General features: G+C 34.4%; 1 protein-coding gene across 1 annotated transcript; it reads right to left on the bottom strand.

The window, feature by feature from the left end:
- Positions 1-13461: 13461 nt before the first annotated feature.
- On the bottom strand, positions 13462-14031 carry LOC142170249 (uncharacterized). The gene has a single exon (XM_075232110.1). It carries the CDS (start codon positions 14029-14031, stop codon positions 13462-13464), a length of 570 nt encoding a protein of 189 aa, XP_075088211.1.
- Between the last annotated feature and the right edge of the window lie 5621 nt (positions 14032-19652).

Raw genomic sequence — 19652 nt, 5'->3', positions numbered from 1 at the left:
CAACCAAAATTATAACAAAGATATATGATCCAAAATTAAGAAGCAAAACATTAACTTCACATTAAATTATTAAATTAAAAACGAACATCAAACAAAGATGAACATGAATTAAATCTATTTTTAAACAACAAAACATGACGGATTCACATGATTTAAACAATGTTAACAATTTCTGAAAATACATAAAACACATGAAACAAATTGAAGAAACAATTAATTTAAACTTCAATTTGAATCTAACAAACATTAAACTAACAATTCCTTTTTTACAAAATGAATAAAATTAACATGAAATAAACATGAAAAATAACTAATTAATTTCTCATTAAATCTGAAAATTAAATTAACAAAGCACATGAACAAACTAGAAAATTATTTCAACGACGAACAAACAAAACAAGAATCGAATCATTTAACGATTTTGGATCCGAAAAATATCAAACAAAAATATGGACAAAAATAAAACTTAGAACAACTAACCGTAAATGACCAACAACGAACATCGAACGAACTCTAAATGAAACCAACGAAACTTTGACATAACGAAGAAGACGAAGCAAGAGCCGAAGCAGGAACGTGAAGCAGCAGCGCCGGCAGCAGCAACGGCGACCCAGCTCCGGCGAACCAGCAGCGGTAGCAGCAGCACGATGGAGGAAACAGAAACAGCTGCCACGACTAGGCAGCCATGGGTTACGAGCAGCAGCAGCATGGCGGGGGAGAGTGTGCTCGTGTGAGTGTGTTGACGCGGCTGTGTATGTGTGTGTTGATGAGGAGCTTGGAGGTGGGGAGGTGACGAAGACGAAGAAGAAGGTGAAGCAGCAGCTACAACGCTGCGTTATGCACGACGACGAGGATGAAGAAGACGATGGGTTCTTGGAAGATCTCAACACAAAGTTAGCATCTTTACAAGAAGGTGAAGTGGGTGGTCGTTGGAGCAGGAGGATGACGATGGTGGACTGCTGGTCGTAAGGTGGTGGTTTGGGTGTTGAGGATGGAGGGGCAGCCATTGATGCTAGGGAGGGGAGCTTGAGGAAGAAGAAGGAGAATAAGGGGGGGGGGGGGGGGGACGGATGGTTTAGGTATTTTTTAGGGTTTTCTCTTTTTTTTGTGTGTTGCTTATAAGATAATAGGGGTGTTGGGTTATGGACCGGGTCGACCCAGTTTGAAATGGATTGGGTCATAGGGAAGGTTGGGCCATTTTTTTGGGCCTGTGGCTTGAAATCGAAGAAGAGGCCCAATTCCGACTTTCTTTATATTTTTTGCTCTCTTTTCTTCTTTTATTTTTTCTAAAACTAAATTATAAAAAATACTTAACTTATTATTAAGACTAAATTAAGTTATAAAAGCGCAAATTAACTTTCAATAACAATTAACGCATAATTAAGTAATAATTAAGCATAAAATTGTATATTTGGACATTAAATGCTAAGAATGCAAACGATGCCTATTTTTTGTAATTTTTATTTTTTTGTAAAACAAATTTAATTACTAACAATTGTATAATTAAATCCTACATGCAAAATGCGACATATTTTTGTATTTTTAATAATTTAACAAATAAACATGCACAGACAAATACAAATAATTATCAAAAAAAATGTCACAAAAATTCTCAAAATTGCACACCAAAGAAAATCATTTTATTTTGAATTTTTTGGGAGTAATTCTCATATAGGGCAAAAATCACGTGCTTACAACTGCCTGCGACCATGAGATATTATTCGCGGCAGGCATATTGGGATATGCTGCACATGCTCACGGGTTTCATGCCGGAGGACGAGGAGGTAGCGTCTGGGTCCAGTCGTATACAGTTGGTCCCCATTAGAGACCACCTGGTGCAGATCCACCATACTATCACCGACGAGTCAGCGGAGGTGGATGTTCAAGGAGTGGATTGGGGTAGATACTTCCCAGGCCCGTCCACCACTGTTGAGGATCGACCAACCCGAGATTTTTATAGTGGGCGCCGACTGAGTTATGGCTCCACATCACATGCACAAGTATGAATTTATTAGTATTGAATTTGAATTTGTTTTAACTGTAACTTATTTATTTTCTTTAACTTTATTAATTTCCTTTTTAAGGGTTCATGCGATGCTGCGACAGATGACTATATTCAGGATCCAGACATGATGATGGTAAGACAATATAAATTATTGTGAATTGTTATGTATTTTCCTATACTAAGTTTCATATTATTATGTAGCCTTCTACTGGAGCTGACAGCACCACGGATACATGTCATCATGCGCCGCATCCAGCTATAAGGAGACGACTTGATGATGATGATCCTGATAGCGTACCCGGGCGGGAGGGGATGCGCTTCAGGCCAACGGCTGCATTGAGACACACCGGATGCGGGACACATTGACATTGCCCAGACAATATTTTTGTATAAATTAACAACAATATTTAATCGAATATGCTCATTACTTTTTTTAGTTCTCCATTTGTTTGATAGTTTCATAAAATAAAATGTAAAACAACACAAGCAGTTAAACTTAACTTCTACTTCAATTAAAATAAAATTTAGTACAACAAACTGTCACACCTCCCTTTTTCACCTACACCCCCGGAAGGGGTAGTAAAGGAGTTTTTCCAATTAAAGGACAATCGGAACAGGATTTAGTTATTAAGAATCAGAGTCGCCACTTGGGAGATTAATGGTGTCCCAAGTCACCGGTTTTAATCCCGAACCGAGGAAAAATATGACTCTGTTAATAGTCCGCGAACCAAAAATCCGAGTAAGGAATACTGTTAACCCGGGAGAAGGTGTTAGGCATTCCCGGGTTCCGTGGTTCTAGCACGGTCACTTAACGGTCGTATTTGGTTTTATCTGATTTCAAAACATGTCTTAGCTTATGTGCTTTTTAATTTTAAACCGCTTTTATTATTATTTTTAATGAGAATTACAACGTCGTGAAAACGCGTCTCGAACCACGTCACATCAATGCACTCGTGCTTGTTGACACATTTCGACTTCGTTGAAGTTTGGATTTGGGTCACATAAATGCGCACCCGAGTTTAGGAAGGTAAATTATTAAAATACGCGCCTAAAGAGACTAACGCGTTATTATCTTTGGGGAGGGCTGTGAAATTCGCTAAGCGGCCCGTCCCAAATTCTAACTATATTAAAGGCATAATTATACGAGGGCCACACATTTGTCATTTTATTTGGTGCGGCGCACCTCAAGTCCATTTTAAACGATGTTTAAACTTACAAGAAGAACTCGGAGGACCATAGACTATTTGTTGTCTACTATGGCTCACCTCCAATTGAAGGGAATTCAATTATCTAGGTGCTAAAGGTCCAGACCATACTAAAGTTCAAACTAACGGAATGTAATAAAAGCTAATGGCTGAAATCAAAACCAGGCCTAGCGTGAGGCCCAACTTTCCACTATCATAAGATCCTTGGGGCTTCGATGTCAAACCAAACTAAGTCCAAGAAAGAGCACAAGTTTCACAGCAGGAAGAAGAAATACTTAACATATAAGCTTCTGAATAAGCTTAGTTTGCATGCTCCAACCAAAACTAATAATGCAACTGACCCGATTCCTCATAATCAACTGGAAAATAGCATATGCATTCACATAAGTTGTGCATCTATAAAATTTCCAAAAGAAGGTAGTAAGTAGAAAACTTGCAGAACATGCGTGCCACAAATTCATAAAAAAAACTGCTAGTATTCATTCAAATGCATCTCAACTCCTTCATACCATGACTGTAAATTAGACAAAACTCACACTGAATCTTGATCAAAGAATACTAAACTTTACCCTCCCTTGAAATGCATCATATTTCTCCCATTTAGACAACCCCGAAACTCGCCAAGACTCAAGAAAATTGTAGCTAGAAATTCCAGCGCAAAAGAATAACAAAGCAGCCCCTGAAACCAAACAAACGACCCAAAAAGAAACCCCAAAACAGTTGTATTACTGCTGAAAATCAGCCCCCCAGAATACCTTCTTCTTCCTCTCAAAAGACTACCATTTTTTAAGTAAAAAACCAGCCGATTTCGCACCGTAAAACAGCAGTGAAAAGCCCCGAAATCAGTATGAAAATCAGGCCAAAATCACAGTTCAACATCAGGAGTAACACACGATCGATTTCCTAACACGCTCGGTATCACTCAAATTTATACTTACCCAGAAACGAAATCAGTTGAAAACAAACAAACTACAGAATCCTCCATTTTGGTTCAACAAAGCATGTGGTATCAAGCAGAGCGCTGACTGATTTAATAGAATTATGTACCAAGGAAATCTTAGTTCCAACAATGATTTATTTCAATCAAAGATCAAGAGAACTACTAAACTTCAACAAGAGAACTACCAAATTCGAACAGCTCTCACCACACATGGAGAATCAGTGATATTAAAAAGAAGAATGAGATATGCCTGAAGTTAGAGTTTTCTGATTAATCAAACCGAGGCAATTACACGGACTGAAATAGACCAGCAGTTACAACTAAATCAACACAGCTTCGGGACATAAATCATACGAATTTCACTATCGATGCCACTGCTGAAAAGAATCGAAGATGTTGTCTAATCTAGATTCCAACAATATACTACTACAAGTAAACTAAGAGAATGCTAACAGCAGGCAATCAAGCAGCAACTCATGTTCTTCCAGACAATCTCATGGGAGCAGATGTTTTGCAACGAAAGGAAACAAACGATATACAACTCGTATTCCTAAAAAACACACGATCGATTTTCATACTTATTTTGGCACTGCTATTCCAAACAGCATGTTTAAGCAATGACTAAATCAAATACTTCAGATAAATTCTTAAACATTCCAACTGATGTTAAAAGAAACAGAAAAATAGATATAAAATCCAGTCGATCATAACAAATGGAAAGAACAGAGAGGAAGAAAAGAGAGCTAAGATTTCATCATAGTAACAAGGAAGTATTCAGGGACATATGCAGACTTCATTCAATTCATTGCACAGGGTTATTCGACATCACTTAATTTCGAAAATGAAACTAGTACCTGAAATCAGCTCTTCAATTAACAAAGTTTGGCGATTACAGCGAATCACTCGAACCAAAACCAAATGAATCCACAACAAAGGATTTCAGAACCAAAACCAAATGAATCAATGAAGACCAGGATACCTCGACTGGAATCTACGACGAACAACAATGACGATGAACTCAAAACAGCCTCCGCTCAATCGAATTCCACATCAGAACCAGAATCCGGAATGATCCTGAAAACAGAGTATCTTTCTTTTTGTCTTTTGAAATAACCTCAGGTCTCAAAAATACTTTAAGCTTCTCGAACCTTCGGGCTTTACCTCCAAGAAATTCCCCGAATCTTATCCCCAATTCAAAAAAAACCACCAAAATCTCCGCAAGGAACAAAACTCGGACAAAATGGAAGGCGTGGATGTGATTTCTCACATCCAACCGCTCCCATTTACCTGAGATTTATCCCTCGAAATCAAGAGCGCGTGAAGATGGCAAAACGCTGAAAATATTCTGTCAGAGACAGTTATGCCATGTTGGAGAGAGAGGAGGAGAGACCATGTGACGAGTTAGATGAACTCGTCTGAATACTCGGGCGAGTTTGGCGAGCTCAGCGAGGCAGACCCGGTTGGAGATGGGCGCCACCTTTGAGGTCTCGAGATTTAGGGTTCTGCTTCAATTTGGAATGGGGTAAAATGAGAGACAAGGAGGGAATTGGGTCATTTAATGCTGGGAATGGGTGAAACGACGTAGTTTAGAACTAAAACTACGTCGTTTTGGCTAGCACAAAGTGGACTGGGTATTAGGGGTCTGGACATGGTTGGGGCGTGTCCAGTTGAGCTGATTGGGGTAGGTTTAAGGGCATTTGGGCCTGGGGGTTTTAAATTAAAATGGCCCAAATGGGGTCTTTTTGTTAAGAAGATCCCTTCTTTATTTTCCAACAACTAAAAATAACACCTAAAGTAATCCCTAAGTCAAATTATCCTATCACAAATACTAATTAATTCTAGATAATAATCAACAAAAATAATTAAGAACCAAATTTAAAGGAGAACTACCAAAATCAACAACCAAGATTAAAATATGCAAAATGAGATATTTTTTGTAATTTTTTTTATAAAATAACTTAATAAAATGCAAAATTAACTCCTAAATGCAATACACTTATATTTTGTATTTTTCATTAATTAAATATGCACAGACAAATGCAAACAACTAACACAAAATTCACAAAATTGCAAAATATTGAAAGAAATTATTTTGTTTGAATTTTTGGGAATAATTCATGTAGGGCAAAAATTACGTGCTCACACAAACAAGGAACACATTACTACAGCTCAAACACAAACATAGTAGGCCAACACAATCAAAATACATGAAATATGAAAAATACACTTAACACATACATGGCCTGTTTAGCCCATGTTGCCATTTATTTTCCGCTCCAACCACTTAAATCGTTCTTGCGGTTGTTCTTTTTCTTCTTCTACATCTTTCAGTTTCGCCTTCACCTCCGCAAGTTCCAATTTATATTTTTTTTACGTTCCTTTTGTGCTTCACAATTCCATTGCGTTTTCCATTTTTCTTCTCCCACCTCCTTCAGTTTCGCCCTCAAGTCTGCAATGATTGTATTGCTTTCTTTTTCTTTTTCTCGTTGTCTTAAACACGTATTATAAAGAAACTGCAATTGTTCTCTGTAACATTCCTGATAACATGGTTCATCGACCCATTCCTGAAAATCACAAATAGGTTCGCCGGGAACCTTGTAAAACTGGTTCATACAGTGCTAGTAGCGGCGTCCAACTTCACCACCGTCCCAACAATTTTGCATCAAGCATGCTACTCCACAGTTGCACTTTGGTGGACGAAGAGGTTGAGCCATTTGTGAAATAAATTTGTCTGTAATGTAAAACAAAACCTTACTTGTATTGAAATATTTGCTTTTACTAAATTTTGAGCACACAAAATAATTACAATGAGCCCGTTATTTATAGGCGAGAGAAGACACACATAACGTACTATGTAATGGCGTTATATTTTGCGTGTTAAATATCATGATGTTGACAAGACAACTTTATGTCAGCTGGTCAGCTTTTTCAGACAACACACACATAACGTACTATGTAATGGCGCTATATTTTGCGTGTTAAATAACATGATGTTGACAAGACAACTTTATGTCAGCTGGTCAGCTTTTTCAGTTCGACAAGACAACACACACATAACGTACTATGTAATGGCACTATATTTTGCGTGTTAAATATCATGATGTTGACAAGACAACTTTATGTCAGTTGGTCAGCCTTTTCAGTTCGACAAGACAACAAATACATAACAAATATACGGATAGTTTTATTAAATTAATATTTAAATAGGTAAAATGGAAAAGTACAAATCATAGTTAACAAACATAATTTTATTTCATAAATCTTGCAACATAGACATAACAACTAATTATTACAACATAAACTCATGGGTAGTTAGGTACACTTGAAGAACACCCACCACGAGCTTGATTAGTTTTGCCACCCAAACCAGTTGAAGGACATTTACGACGGTCGTGTCCTGTTTGCGAGCATATACCATATTTCCGCGCATAAACAATGTCACTAACATCCATTTGGTTCCGTATACGTGTTCTCTTCTGCACCTGTCTTTTACGCAAATAGGACTTGTTACACACCATTTTAAATGGTTCCGGAGGCCAATAATGCTCAGCACCCACTGGCTGCAACTGACCAGTATATGTGTTTAGGTACTTGGAAACACTATATTATTGATCAACATAGTTGGTCTCTGCATAACCAACACGTTGAAAACACTTGATGGCATGTGAGCAAGGCATGTGGTAAATGGACAATTTTCCACAGGAGCATAACCTTGCAGATTCATTTACAGTATGTACATTATTACCTCGATTATTATGGATAGCGGTGCGAACTTCAAAAACACCTCTTTCGTTATCGTACTGCAAAAATGGATGACAATGTGCTCGTCATCTGTATTTCTCAAATCTCTTCATAGGCACTGGTATAAATTCAACACCCCTCTCCACCAATTCTGTTGCAGCTGCAGACCGTTCAACTAACCTCTCCGCCATCTGCTTGAACGACATCCGCACCATGGTTGTGACGGGCAATCCTCTTGCTGACTTTAATAGCCCGTTGAAGGACTCTGACACGTTTGTAGTAAGAATTTCCCATCGCCTGCCACCATCCACATGCAACGTCCACTTTTCAGGGTCATGTCGCATTAACCAACGATAGGCTGTCTCGTCTTCTTGCCTGATAGAATCCATATGCCTTCGGAATTTATGCTGTTGGTGGTCTGTTGCTGCCATCCACATCAAATCATGTAGATCCTTGTTGGGATGTGCCTTCTGGAAATTGGCCTTAAAGTGCCTCACACAGTAACGGTGGTATGCATAAGGTTTTTGCCATGCAGGCAAGTTCTCCACAGAACTTAATATACCACCGTGCCGATCAGATATTAGACAAATACCTGAACGCTATTTGACAACGTGCTCTTTCAGGTGGTTCAAAAACATCGTCCACGACTCTGTGCTTTCATTGGCACAAACAGCAAAAGCTAGAGGAAATATCTGTCCATTAGCATCCACTGCCACGGCTATCAATAGCTTGATATCGTACTTTTCATAAACATGAGTTCCGTCTATGGATATTACGGGCAAAACCATCAATTACTGGATTAAACGCCCAGAACACGTAATTGAATATGTATTCTGGTGTTCCCGGACTCTGCTCAAGCTTCCATTCAACAACTGTCTCGGGGTTAAAGTGCTGCAGTGCGGCCATGTACTTTGGCAGAGATGCAAATGACTTATCCCAATTACCGTAGACAATTTCAAATGCTCGTTTGCGCCCGAGAAATGCCTTTCTTTTCGTAATGGTATGGCATTATTCCTGGTGGACTGATGTAATGCACTCTTTGATTGTATACCTTATGGATGCTTCGAGGTGAGGAATAAGTACAAGAGATATCAAGTCAATATCCAAGTTTAAGTGATTACCGTTGAATGTGTCCATTTCGCATGTGTGGGTGGGAATATATTTACCCACTTTCCACATATCTGTCTTCTTCTTGGTCACACGCAACATCCAATTACATGGCCAAAACCACCTGCGGCAAACAACCTTGTATACCATCGGATTTGACTCCCATACCTGCATCTCACGACACTCTTTTACGTTGTGCATTTTACAAGTCCTGCTTAGGCGTGCTTTATCAGGAAAAAGCATCCCCTTTGCAAGCATCGTTGGTCTAGACTCATCCCACATTGCTGTCCGGATTTCATCAAAATCCCTTGTGAGAGCTTCCACATCCGGCACGGTTGGCAAGTTATCAATGTAAGGAATCTCCCTTGAATGAAACGGCACTTCGGACTCGTACACTCTTCGTCTAGGTGGGTCTCTCTTCAAATCAGGTCCTTCCTCCTCATCCTGTTCATCACCATCCTCAAGAAAAAATGGTGTCTCGTCTCCGGATTCATCGGCATTGTTATCGTAATCACTGTTCTGTTCCTCACTCTGTGCATCTGCCAGATCCCGGTGTAATACGTCATTTTCTGTCAATTGAGTGAGTACAGGTGGTTCAACTTGCTCGTTTTCACTGCACAACCAACAAAAATATTAGCTACTGAATTAATAAATGATGTCCATATGGTTTTATATCACTTCACTTACAAGTCGTAATGTGATGAAATTCCATGATGGACGTTTTCAATTAGGTGATGACTACCGGATGGGCCACTTGTAAAATTCATATCCGGCCAGTACCCCCTATTAAATATATGAGCGTTAATACAAATTCAAGTACGCCAAAAATATACATAATTAACACAAATGAAAATTAAAGCTTACCACTCGTCTAGTGAATTATGGAAAGCAGGGTATAAATTATTTTCTCGTTGCTCATTCGCCGCCGGTGATAAGTTTAAATCAATGAAAACTCTTTCATCTGGAGCCTGTCCGGCAAAAACTGCTCCATAATAACCACCCGATGACTGAGGGTTATCTCTGCTACGCACAACCTCGTTTTTGGGAACGTCTTCGACCTTCACGTACATCTCCAACATTGTGATTACAAGAAATTCCCGACATTCGTCCGGAGTCCTCAAAAAATCACTCAAAGTTTCATCATCGTCGATGTTAAATTCCGAGTAAAAAACAACCCCCTGCGGAGTGACGGAATACGGATATCTTTCGGTTACTTTAACTATAACTGAACGTTTTCTCATACTCAGTTTTTTGCATAATAACGATATCAATTTATCGTACTTTATTGTAAGTGGTAATTTAACATGATATTGAGCAGGTAAACTGTAGCCCACAGAATTATTCTCCATCACAACCTCACCCCCCCAATATAATGAAACTCTTATTCTACGCTCTTCAGACATAATGAAAAACTGTTGGAGAATTTAAGAACAATAAACGTTTCAACAAGAGTTAACAAATTTTTTTGGATGAATTTCTATATAATCCTAACCTCTTTATATAGGAAATGGCTAGCCGGATTTTTTCTTTATATGTATAGCGCCAAAAACGTTGGCACTATACGCTTTTGAATTATTGAAGTCCGAAATTATTGGTGGGGCCAGGAAAATCTATTATAGCGCCACAATACCTGGCGCTATACATTAACAGTAACGGAACCGTTAATGTATAGCGCCAGGTATTGTGGCGTTATACCTGTAAATGTCAACTTTTTTATATATAGCGCCACAATACCTGGCGCTATACATTAACAGTAACGGAACCGTTAATGTATAGCGTCAGGTATTGTGGCGCTATACTGTAAAAATGTAACTTTTTTTTTACCACCTAATTGTATAATTTGAGTAAAAAAAACCACATTTTGGTTCCGGACTCATTCAAGAAAACATGTTTCATGATATATATGGGAACATGACTATAAGCATAAAACCGTAGAGCCAACTGAGAAGTCTTCCCTGCAAATCAAGCACATCTCCAAAATATTTGAACCCTCACTTACAAATTTCATCTTTTGCAATCCTAAATCCTTCTGCAAAGCATCAATCTTTTCGAGTCGTGAACCGATAACTCCTTGAGGCCTTTTCCGTGCCTGAATAATGTGGTCTGGTTCAATATTCTTAAGCTTATTCAAGAATTCTATTTGGGGTAGATGAGTGACCTTCAAAATTTCCAAATTCATAAAGCTATGAACTTTGTCATTAGGCGAAGCTGGAGAATCAACATGTCCTTGTTTTCCAAAATGGCAGTTATCTCAACTTTACCATATTGTTTTGTGTCTCTCCAATTTAGCTTATCCTCCAAGGAAAAGGGGACATTCATCAGGTAGATAATTTTCGACATAATATCAGGAGCATCGTCCGAGAAGATTTCATCGTATGGAATCCAAAATATGAGCTCGGTTTTGTGGTCAAGTATATGATTTTTACCAGGACTAGTAGAAAGTGATGACGAAGGACGTAAGCGAAACTTTAAGAGGCAAACCAATCTTGTCAAGAGAGGTTTTGTTGAGGTGAAGCGTACACTTCTTTTGTTGTCTAAGCATGTAAGTAGTGGATTTTGAAGCTGTCACGCACACATAAGAATTTTTTGCAAAATTAGACCATTGCCTTAGTGGTGTTGTTCCTGCAATCGCAACCGACATATTTCTTTGAGTGAGTACTGGTTTTGGAAAGGAATTTGTTGTTTCTTGAATTGTATTCTGGAGCGGGATTGGTTTGAAGTTGAAGATGTATAGTGGTTGATTAATGTATTTGTATGCACTTTTATAGTATAATCATAATAATTAGGATTTTGAGTCCGAGAAGAAGTAGGAAAATTATGAAAGTGTGTGCCCTACATTGCTTACATACCAAAAAGGCTCTATGTTGCAAGACCATAGTCACTATGATTTTGACTCCGAGAAGAACTAGGGAAACATGGGACCTACGTTTCATACTTACCAAAATGGTAATTCTCATTTACTTTTGAGTCCGAGACCAACTACGAAAACAAGTAATGCTTGGGCTCTGCGTAGTTATTAATTTCCAAAAGGACAGGACACTGACGCGTTTAAATAAATAGAAGCCTCACTTTTTTTTGCCAAAAAACAATACATTTCCTATTATGGGGTATATAGGGCGGGTTGATTCGAATAACCAAATTAATTATGTCGGGTTATTAAAAGTAAAGACCAAAACAAACCAATAAAAGTCTGATTTTTTTAATCTCGTTTTTTCTCGAATTTTTCGAGCTCTTTTTTTCATAAAGTCTTCATAGCATAAAACATACAATTTGTGCTCCAAATATTTTTTTAAATTTTAGTAAGACAAAACTATATAAGGTATTTTTCAAGATAATAACATAAAATATGAGATAAGCTATGGCATTGTACGAAAATATTCAACAATAAAGATAATAAAATCGCATAATAAATATAATTAATAAGTCATAATGAAAATAAACATAATCTAAAACTACTAAGTTGTAAAATAAGTATGACTAATAAGTACTATTATTACATAACTAAACACTAAAAAGAATAAGTTATACATTTTATCTAAACCATGAAAATAAAAAATAAAAAATAGATATCCAAGACTATTCCATTCTAGTACATTTAAATTGAATGTCTTTTGTTAGCATTAATATAATTTGATTTTGGTTTGGAATTTCTTTGAGTTACTAATATTTGTGAACTATAAAACTTATTGGAGCATTCAAAAATTATAAGTCCAAGCTTGAAATAATACGTTAAAAGATAAAACTATGAAAAAATTTAAGAAATATTTATAAATTACGCTATAATAAATATTTTTATGTATTAAATATATTAAAAACTTCTATACATGTAATTTTGGGTTAGTTTGATTTCGGTTTTACTTTTTTTAGTTAAAACCAAACAAATCAATTATGGTCGAATTTTTTTCCTAACACCAAACCAAATCAAACCGAACCATAGTCGAGTTTTTTTTCTCGATTTGATTCGAATTATCAATTTTGTGCGGTTTGTCGATTTCCTTTGTACACCCTACTTCCTACGGTGGAATTAAAGATCAAGAATATCTCAATCTTAGTACAAACTTGGTATGATATTGTGTAGTAATTTTCTATATACGGTCTTGACTTTTATCCCACATGTGCACTGTATATGCACACATACTTACGGATCGTGGAAGATTGGGCAAGATGCAAGTGAATATTACATTTTATTGCACCAATTATTCAGTAATTAATTTACTTTCTTCCTTTATGGAAAATTAGATCTATTGCATACAATGTATATGAATTAAGTTTTTCTAATGGTTTAAGTTGTTATGAATAAAAGTTGCGAAAAAAAGAAGTTAAGAAAGAAAAAAAAACAAATAATTTTTTTTAAAAAAATTGCTAGTATGATAGAGAGGAAGCTGGGAAGAAACTAATAAAATATTCGACTAATAATTTATTTTCAAGGATGATAAATATTAAGTGGGACCAAGAAGAATTACCTAGTTCTTGATAAGCCAATCTGAGATTATAAGATCATTTACAACAGTATATCCTGCTAAACTAAGATACTTAACAAATTTGTTACCACTTGAAATGTCAGCATCAGAAATTCCAGAAAAAAGTAGCCAACCTTGACAATAATCAGCATTATTGGCAGCTATTGAAAATTCAAAACTTGCTACATCATATAACTTATGTTTTTCAACATTAACCAAAGCACTCTTGTATAAACCTATTATTTGACCATACAAGTTGAGACATTGACCAAGAGCTGACTTTGATTCGACTCCTGTAATATTTCCTTTAAGCTTCTCTCCAATGTATATTTGTGTTCTTGTTGCGTTTATTAGTCCTGTTTCGATGATTGATAGCGTTAGTCGCAGCAAATCCTCTGCTGATATGATCAAAGGACTTGATTTCAAAACGTCTAAACAGAAGGAAGAATTCCAATCTGTTGAACCCCAAGCACAAGCCTTGTCGAGCAATTTTGGAGAATCTGGCTTTGATGTAGCACAAAAGAATGCCAAAATAAATATTGCAAGAATTGAAACATTGATTGATGAAGACATTCTTGTTGTGAAGGTAAAAATTTAGAGAGGAGAAAAAAATAACAAATTTTCAACGAGGGAGTGGAAGGGTATGAAGTTTCAACACAAAGTTATGAATTGTGTTTGATATTTTGGGATGATGGCTTGATTAAATAATTGTTTGGTATGCTCATTTATTAATATAATTAATAGATAGTTCACAATTTAAGTGTGCCTAATTGCAAAGAAGGTAAAGAATTTATTTGTATGGATTCAACCATATAAAGAACACTGTATTTGGATGGATTAATGGATTTGGATCATTTACATTCCTGCTAATGAATTATGTAATAACTAGTGAATTTCTCGCGCTTTACGCGTTGTGTAAAGACATTAATGAATTGGCAAAATAATTTTCTATAAATATAGTTGATATATAAGAGATAAAAATTTCATATATGTATATTTTACAAAATAATTCTCGTAAAATGATGGAAATACTAAAAAAATGTGCATGCCTAGCGCCTTCTAATCCGTATATTAAAGAGATATAGACTTTTTCCTTCTTAAAATAAGGCAATTTTAGCAGTATTTTTTTGAAGGATTTGTTTCAAAGTATCCAACATAACTTTTAGTACTACAAAAACTCAACTTAACTTTTAGCACTATGAAAATGAGCCTTTAGTTTTATATAGTTGCTGGAATTTTAATTTTTTCTGATATTTGTACACACTCACAAATATTAACAGTGAATTGTTCCGCTACAGTTAATATATGTTGAATTGCTCTGTTGACAAAAATAAATTCACTAAATTTTAGCGGACTTTAAAAAAGCGTTTAAAGCACTACACTACATAGTCATTTCTAACCTTCAATCACTATAATAAAACATACTATATGTTTCCAATCCATTAATAAACACAATGAAATAGTAAATAAACAATATAATTCTATTAAATATTTTATTATAATATGCATAGGTGAAAATCTAAAAATGAAAATAATATAAAATACTTTTCAAGAATTTGTATTTTCTTCTTTCTATAAATGTGTTTACTTGATCTTTTTTTGTCTTATTATAAAAATGGTTTAGTAGTTTAAATGAGAGATAATAGAGAGGGTGACAAAATTTACAGAGGAAATGTATTTAAAATACTCTATTGTAAGAGAATATATGCCCTCTATCAAAATAAATAAATGTATGTTACTTCAAACATCTATTTTATGAAAATGCTTAGTGATCTAAAACCTCTAAGAAACACACAGAATACCAAAAATAGAAGCATATGAAAAAAAAATGAATATGAAATAATAAAACAGAAAAATATTTTTAAAAAATAATAAAATAAGGAATTAGAAAAACAAAGTAGAAAAAAATAATGATTACACCAATTTTCAGATTTGCTTTGTTTTCAGATTTGCTACTCTGTTGCTTCTCTTTATCAATTTTACTTCTTTCTTCTTCTTTTTTTTTATTTAAGGGGAAGGGAAAACGATGAAGGTTCGATTTTCCTTATCTTGCTTTACTTCCTTGTGAAGTAGTCCTTTTTTCTTCTTTAATATTTTTTCCTTGTTTTTCTTTCGGCCGATAGATCGATGTTCTTCTTCCCTTCAGTAACATCGGAACAACATATTCTCTCAAATAACAAGACAAATTCCTCGTTGTCCCCGTCCATTGTTTTCTTCAGATATGTCCGCTTTGCACACGGTGCACTATAAATTGAACATTATTTTTTCATAAGTTCAGTCGAAACAAAAAATAAATATTTTCATGCACATGTATAGATTTATTCGATTTCATTAAACAGATGGCAAAAAAAATTCGGTTTTCCTAAAATGCTCTTGAAATTCAAATCAAAGAGAAGGTGAAATGAATAAGCGAATTTGAAATGCATTTTCTTTATATGTTTCTTTTTCTATTCATTTTCCTTTTCCAATTTTTTCTTTCCATTCATATTCTTTAATAGTCCTCTCCATTACTCATCCCCTAAAATCTAAATAAGCTCTATCCTCCTAACTTGTTCTTTTCATCCTTTTTCTACCGATACTTTCTAGTACTTTAGTTTTCTTTCCTTTGTCTCTCCTTCATCTTTTCTACGGTTACACTAAAAGCACAAATATTTTGCCTCTGAATTTTCCTTTTCTCCTAATTCTCTCAAAAGAATTGCTTCTTCTGGGTCAAGAAATGCATGCCTCACCGAACTCGATCTTAGTTCTTGTTCTTTTTTTCTACCAGCATATCAGAAAAAAATTATCCTTTCACATAGTTAATATGGAGTAAATATCTGACAAAACACTTCAAACTTATGATGTTAACATGTAAAATTGTAAATCATAAACCATGACAACTCCAATATATAATGACATTTATTTTGCTCAATTATAGTAAAGTGTATCTTTGAGGGATAACTAAAAAATCTGGGAATACTTTTAGAGGAGTTGACTTTATTTCTTTTACGTCAATTTACTGTATCAAAAATATATCTATACGCAATAAAATGTGTTCTTTAATGTGAAGAAAATTGAAAAGGTTAGTCGGAATACCAGTTACAAAAAATCATGTTCTTGCCAGTCTTGCATTGTGAATCATCATGACTCGAATTCCTTCTTTTGTTGAGCAAATCCTGTCATGAATTGTATCCTAAAAAAAAAAAAAAACTCCATTACTACTTAATTCAACAAACAGCCTTTACTAATTCTTGCTCTGCTCCTTGGATCCTTCTTTCATTGATGTTGTGCATCGTTGTATATGTATTGTAAGGTACTGTTTCTGTAAATGTTGAGTGTGTGTGAAATTGTGTGTAAGAAATGTTGAGTTTTTGTTTAAGATGAAATAGTCTTAAAATTAGAGTGAATGGGAAATGGGATTTGGATTCGGATTTGGTCAAATGATCGATCGATTGATTAATTTTTTGGACCAAATTTATTTGTTAATAGTGAATATTAACGTGATATAATCCGTGTTTGTAACGGATGTTTTCCAATCCGTGTATTGTGTTGCAACACTAAGCAACAATGCAGCCTAGTGCACCTCCCACAATGGTGCAAGTGTTCCTCCCACCAAGCAAGTGTATATACCACCATGTAAGTGCTTTCTCCATGATCTAGTGCTTGTTGCACCATGGAAGGGGCGGATTTCTCTCAAATAACTGCTATAAATAGAGCATAAGTTGGAGAGAAAGAAGAACACATCGAAAAAAAACCACTTGAAACACTCTGTATACACTTAATATACACTCTGTATACACTGGATATACACTCTTCATATACTGGATATACACTCTGTATACACTGCGTATACACTGGAAAAACGAATTGCAATTTGATATTCTCTTCAGTAAGAATTCAACATTGGCTATACTTTGCATTCCTTCCTCTCAGAATTTCCATTCGACTTCTGAGTTGTCCTCCTTATTCTGCATTGTTTTTAACTACAAACAAAGCATCCATAAGTGTGATTTGTTGCCGAACTTTGTGTTCGTTGAAACACTGGGGTTTGAAGTACCGCTACACCAGTGTGTAATTCGTTCTATCCTGGGAGGAAATAATCTATAACCTTGGGTACTAGGAGGGGATTAAATTCCTTAAGGAAACACTGTGAATTCAGTGGACTCGAATTAATTTCTGTTTTTTATTTATATTTACGTTTATAAGCTAACGTTCTAATTTCCAGAATCATTATTTACAAGTACAGAAGAACAATAAGAAAGAAGATCAAATAATTAAGAAGATTTATGGGAAGAAGAGAAAGCAAGGTTCTTTTGGCTTTAGGGAAAGCAAATGGATAATTTCAAGGAGAGAGGGAGTGTTTAGGCAAACGGATAATTGAAGAGGCCTGAGTCTCTCAAACGGCGTTTTAGATTTACTTAATAGACACATTAATTAATCATTATTTACAGGGAAGAATAAAAATAATGAAGGATAAAAGCAAAAAAACCAAGAAAAAGATAAATATAAAAGCCGGTCAAAGAGATGTCAACACTTTTTGGCCCTCTTTTATATAGACTAGCCTTAGTACCCTAACTCAATAAATAATTTTTTAAAAACAATTATATAAATGTTATTTAAAAAATATATTTTAGTTATACATAAAGGTTAAACTCTAGAAATTGCAAAATATTCATCCTATATTGCAAATTCAATAAAAAAAAAAGAAACTATGTCTCATAGAGTCATCAATCATCATCCAATTATATCCGGTACTTAAATTTTGTTCCAGTTTTATAATTATATTAGCTTAATTTCACAAGTTATTATACTTCCTTGTTATTTTCAGGAAGAACACATCACTCTTAAAGATGTAAGAGCTTTTCTGAAAATATTTTTATCAAATTTTTCCAAGAAGACAAAAATAGAATTAGCTATACTTATATTATGATTTTAATTTTTTTTTTGTAATAACAAAAACGGAAGAACAGAATCTTGTGTCTTTTTAATTTATTTTTCGTAAAAGGTCACAATATTACCCTTGCCTTGCAGTGAGGTTTTAGTTACTAAAATAAAAAAGAATAATGATTAATGATGACTCAATTTGAATAAATTTTATTTTCTATTATTTCATTATCATTTGTTCAAATTTGCATATTAACCAAGTTAACTCTTAATACTATACTACAACTGATTTTGCTCTATTTCTCTAATTTCTTTCATCACCGGTAATCTTTTCGAGGAAACAAATTTATGGTCCTTAAAATTTGAGCCAGCGTGAAAAATAATTTTAGGTTTATAATTTGGAAAGAATAGATTGGATTCTTTTGCTAATTAAATAACTTTAATACTTAAATATTTATTCTTAATATTAAGAAATAATTTATTTTTGTTGATTCAAATTCTTAATATTAGCTTATTGAATTTTAAATATTTTTGTGTAATTAAATGTTTTTAATAAGATTATTTTATTTTAAAATGATCAAAGAATCACATTTTTGCACTTTGTATTTACTGAAGCATTAGTGTTATTGACTTTTGCCAATCATTTTTTTCTCTCTCTTTCTTTTTTTGTATTAATAAAGATATTTCATATTTATTTATTCTAATTGTTAAGCGTATTTTTTAAATACATAGCTATATTTAAATATAATTACAATTATATATATATATATATATATATATATATATATATATATATATATATATATATTATAATTTATAATTATATCAAGGAAAAGAATACGGAAAAAAAGTTTGGTAAACTTTTATTAATTATTTTGCTCATGTTATCGGCATGGTAATGTTGCGCTCTGAATAAAATATATAGTACATTGTCATTATTTGATTAATATAATTATTTCTCCAATTTCTTATTTATGGAATCGTTTGGTTCAATCCTATATTTTAGTAGAAGTAAATTGAAGATGAAAGGAAACTTTATTAAGCGTAATATGTTGATGAGTTTTAAATTCCTAGATATTAGGATTTTAACTTAATTCAAATAAGGAAAAGTTTAATAGCTAAAATTTTGATTTATTTCAAAATCTTAAATATTAAGTGAATAATTAAATGACAATTTTATCTAATGTAAAATTTGTTTTTAAAGAATAAAAAAGGCGAACGACATTTCGCTAAGGACCTTCGTGCTTTTAATATAGTATAGATAGATATAAATGGGTTTCAAAATTAAGAGGTAATATAACTGCACATTGTTTTATCCAGACTTCAAATGT

This window comes from Nicotiana tabacum, chromosome 16, assembly GCF_000715075.1.
Source record: "Nicotiana tabacum cultivar K326 chromosome 16, ASM71507v2, whole genome shotgun sequence".
Classification (NCBI taxonomy): domain Eukaryota; kingdom Viridiplantae; phylum Streptophyta; class Magnoliopsida; order Solanales; family Solanaceae; genus Nicotiana; species Nicotiana tabacum.
The sequence above is the reverse complement of the archived record's forward strand: the minus strand, read 5'-3'. Positions and strand labels throughout refer to the sequence as shown.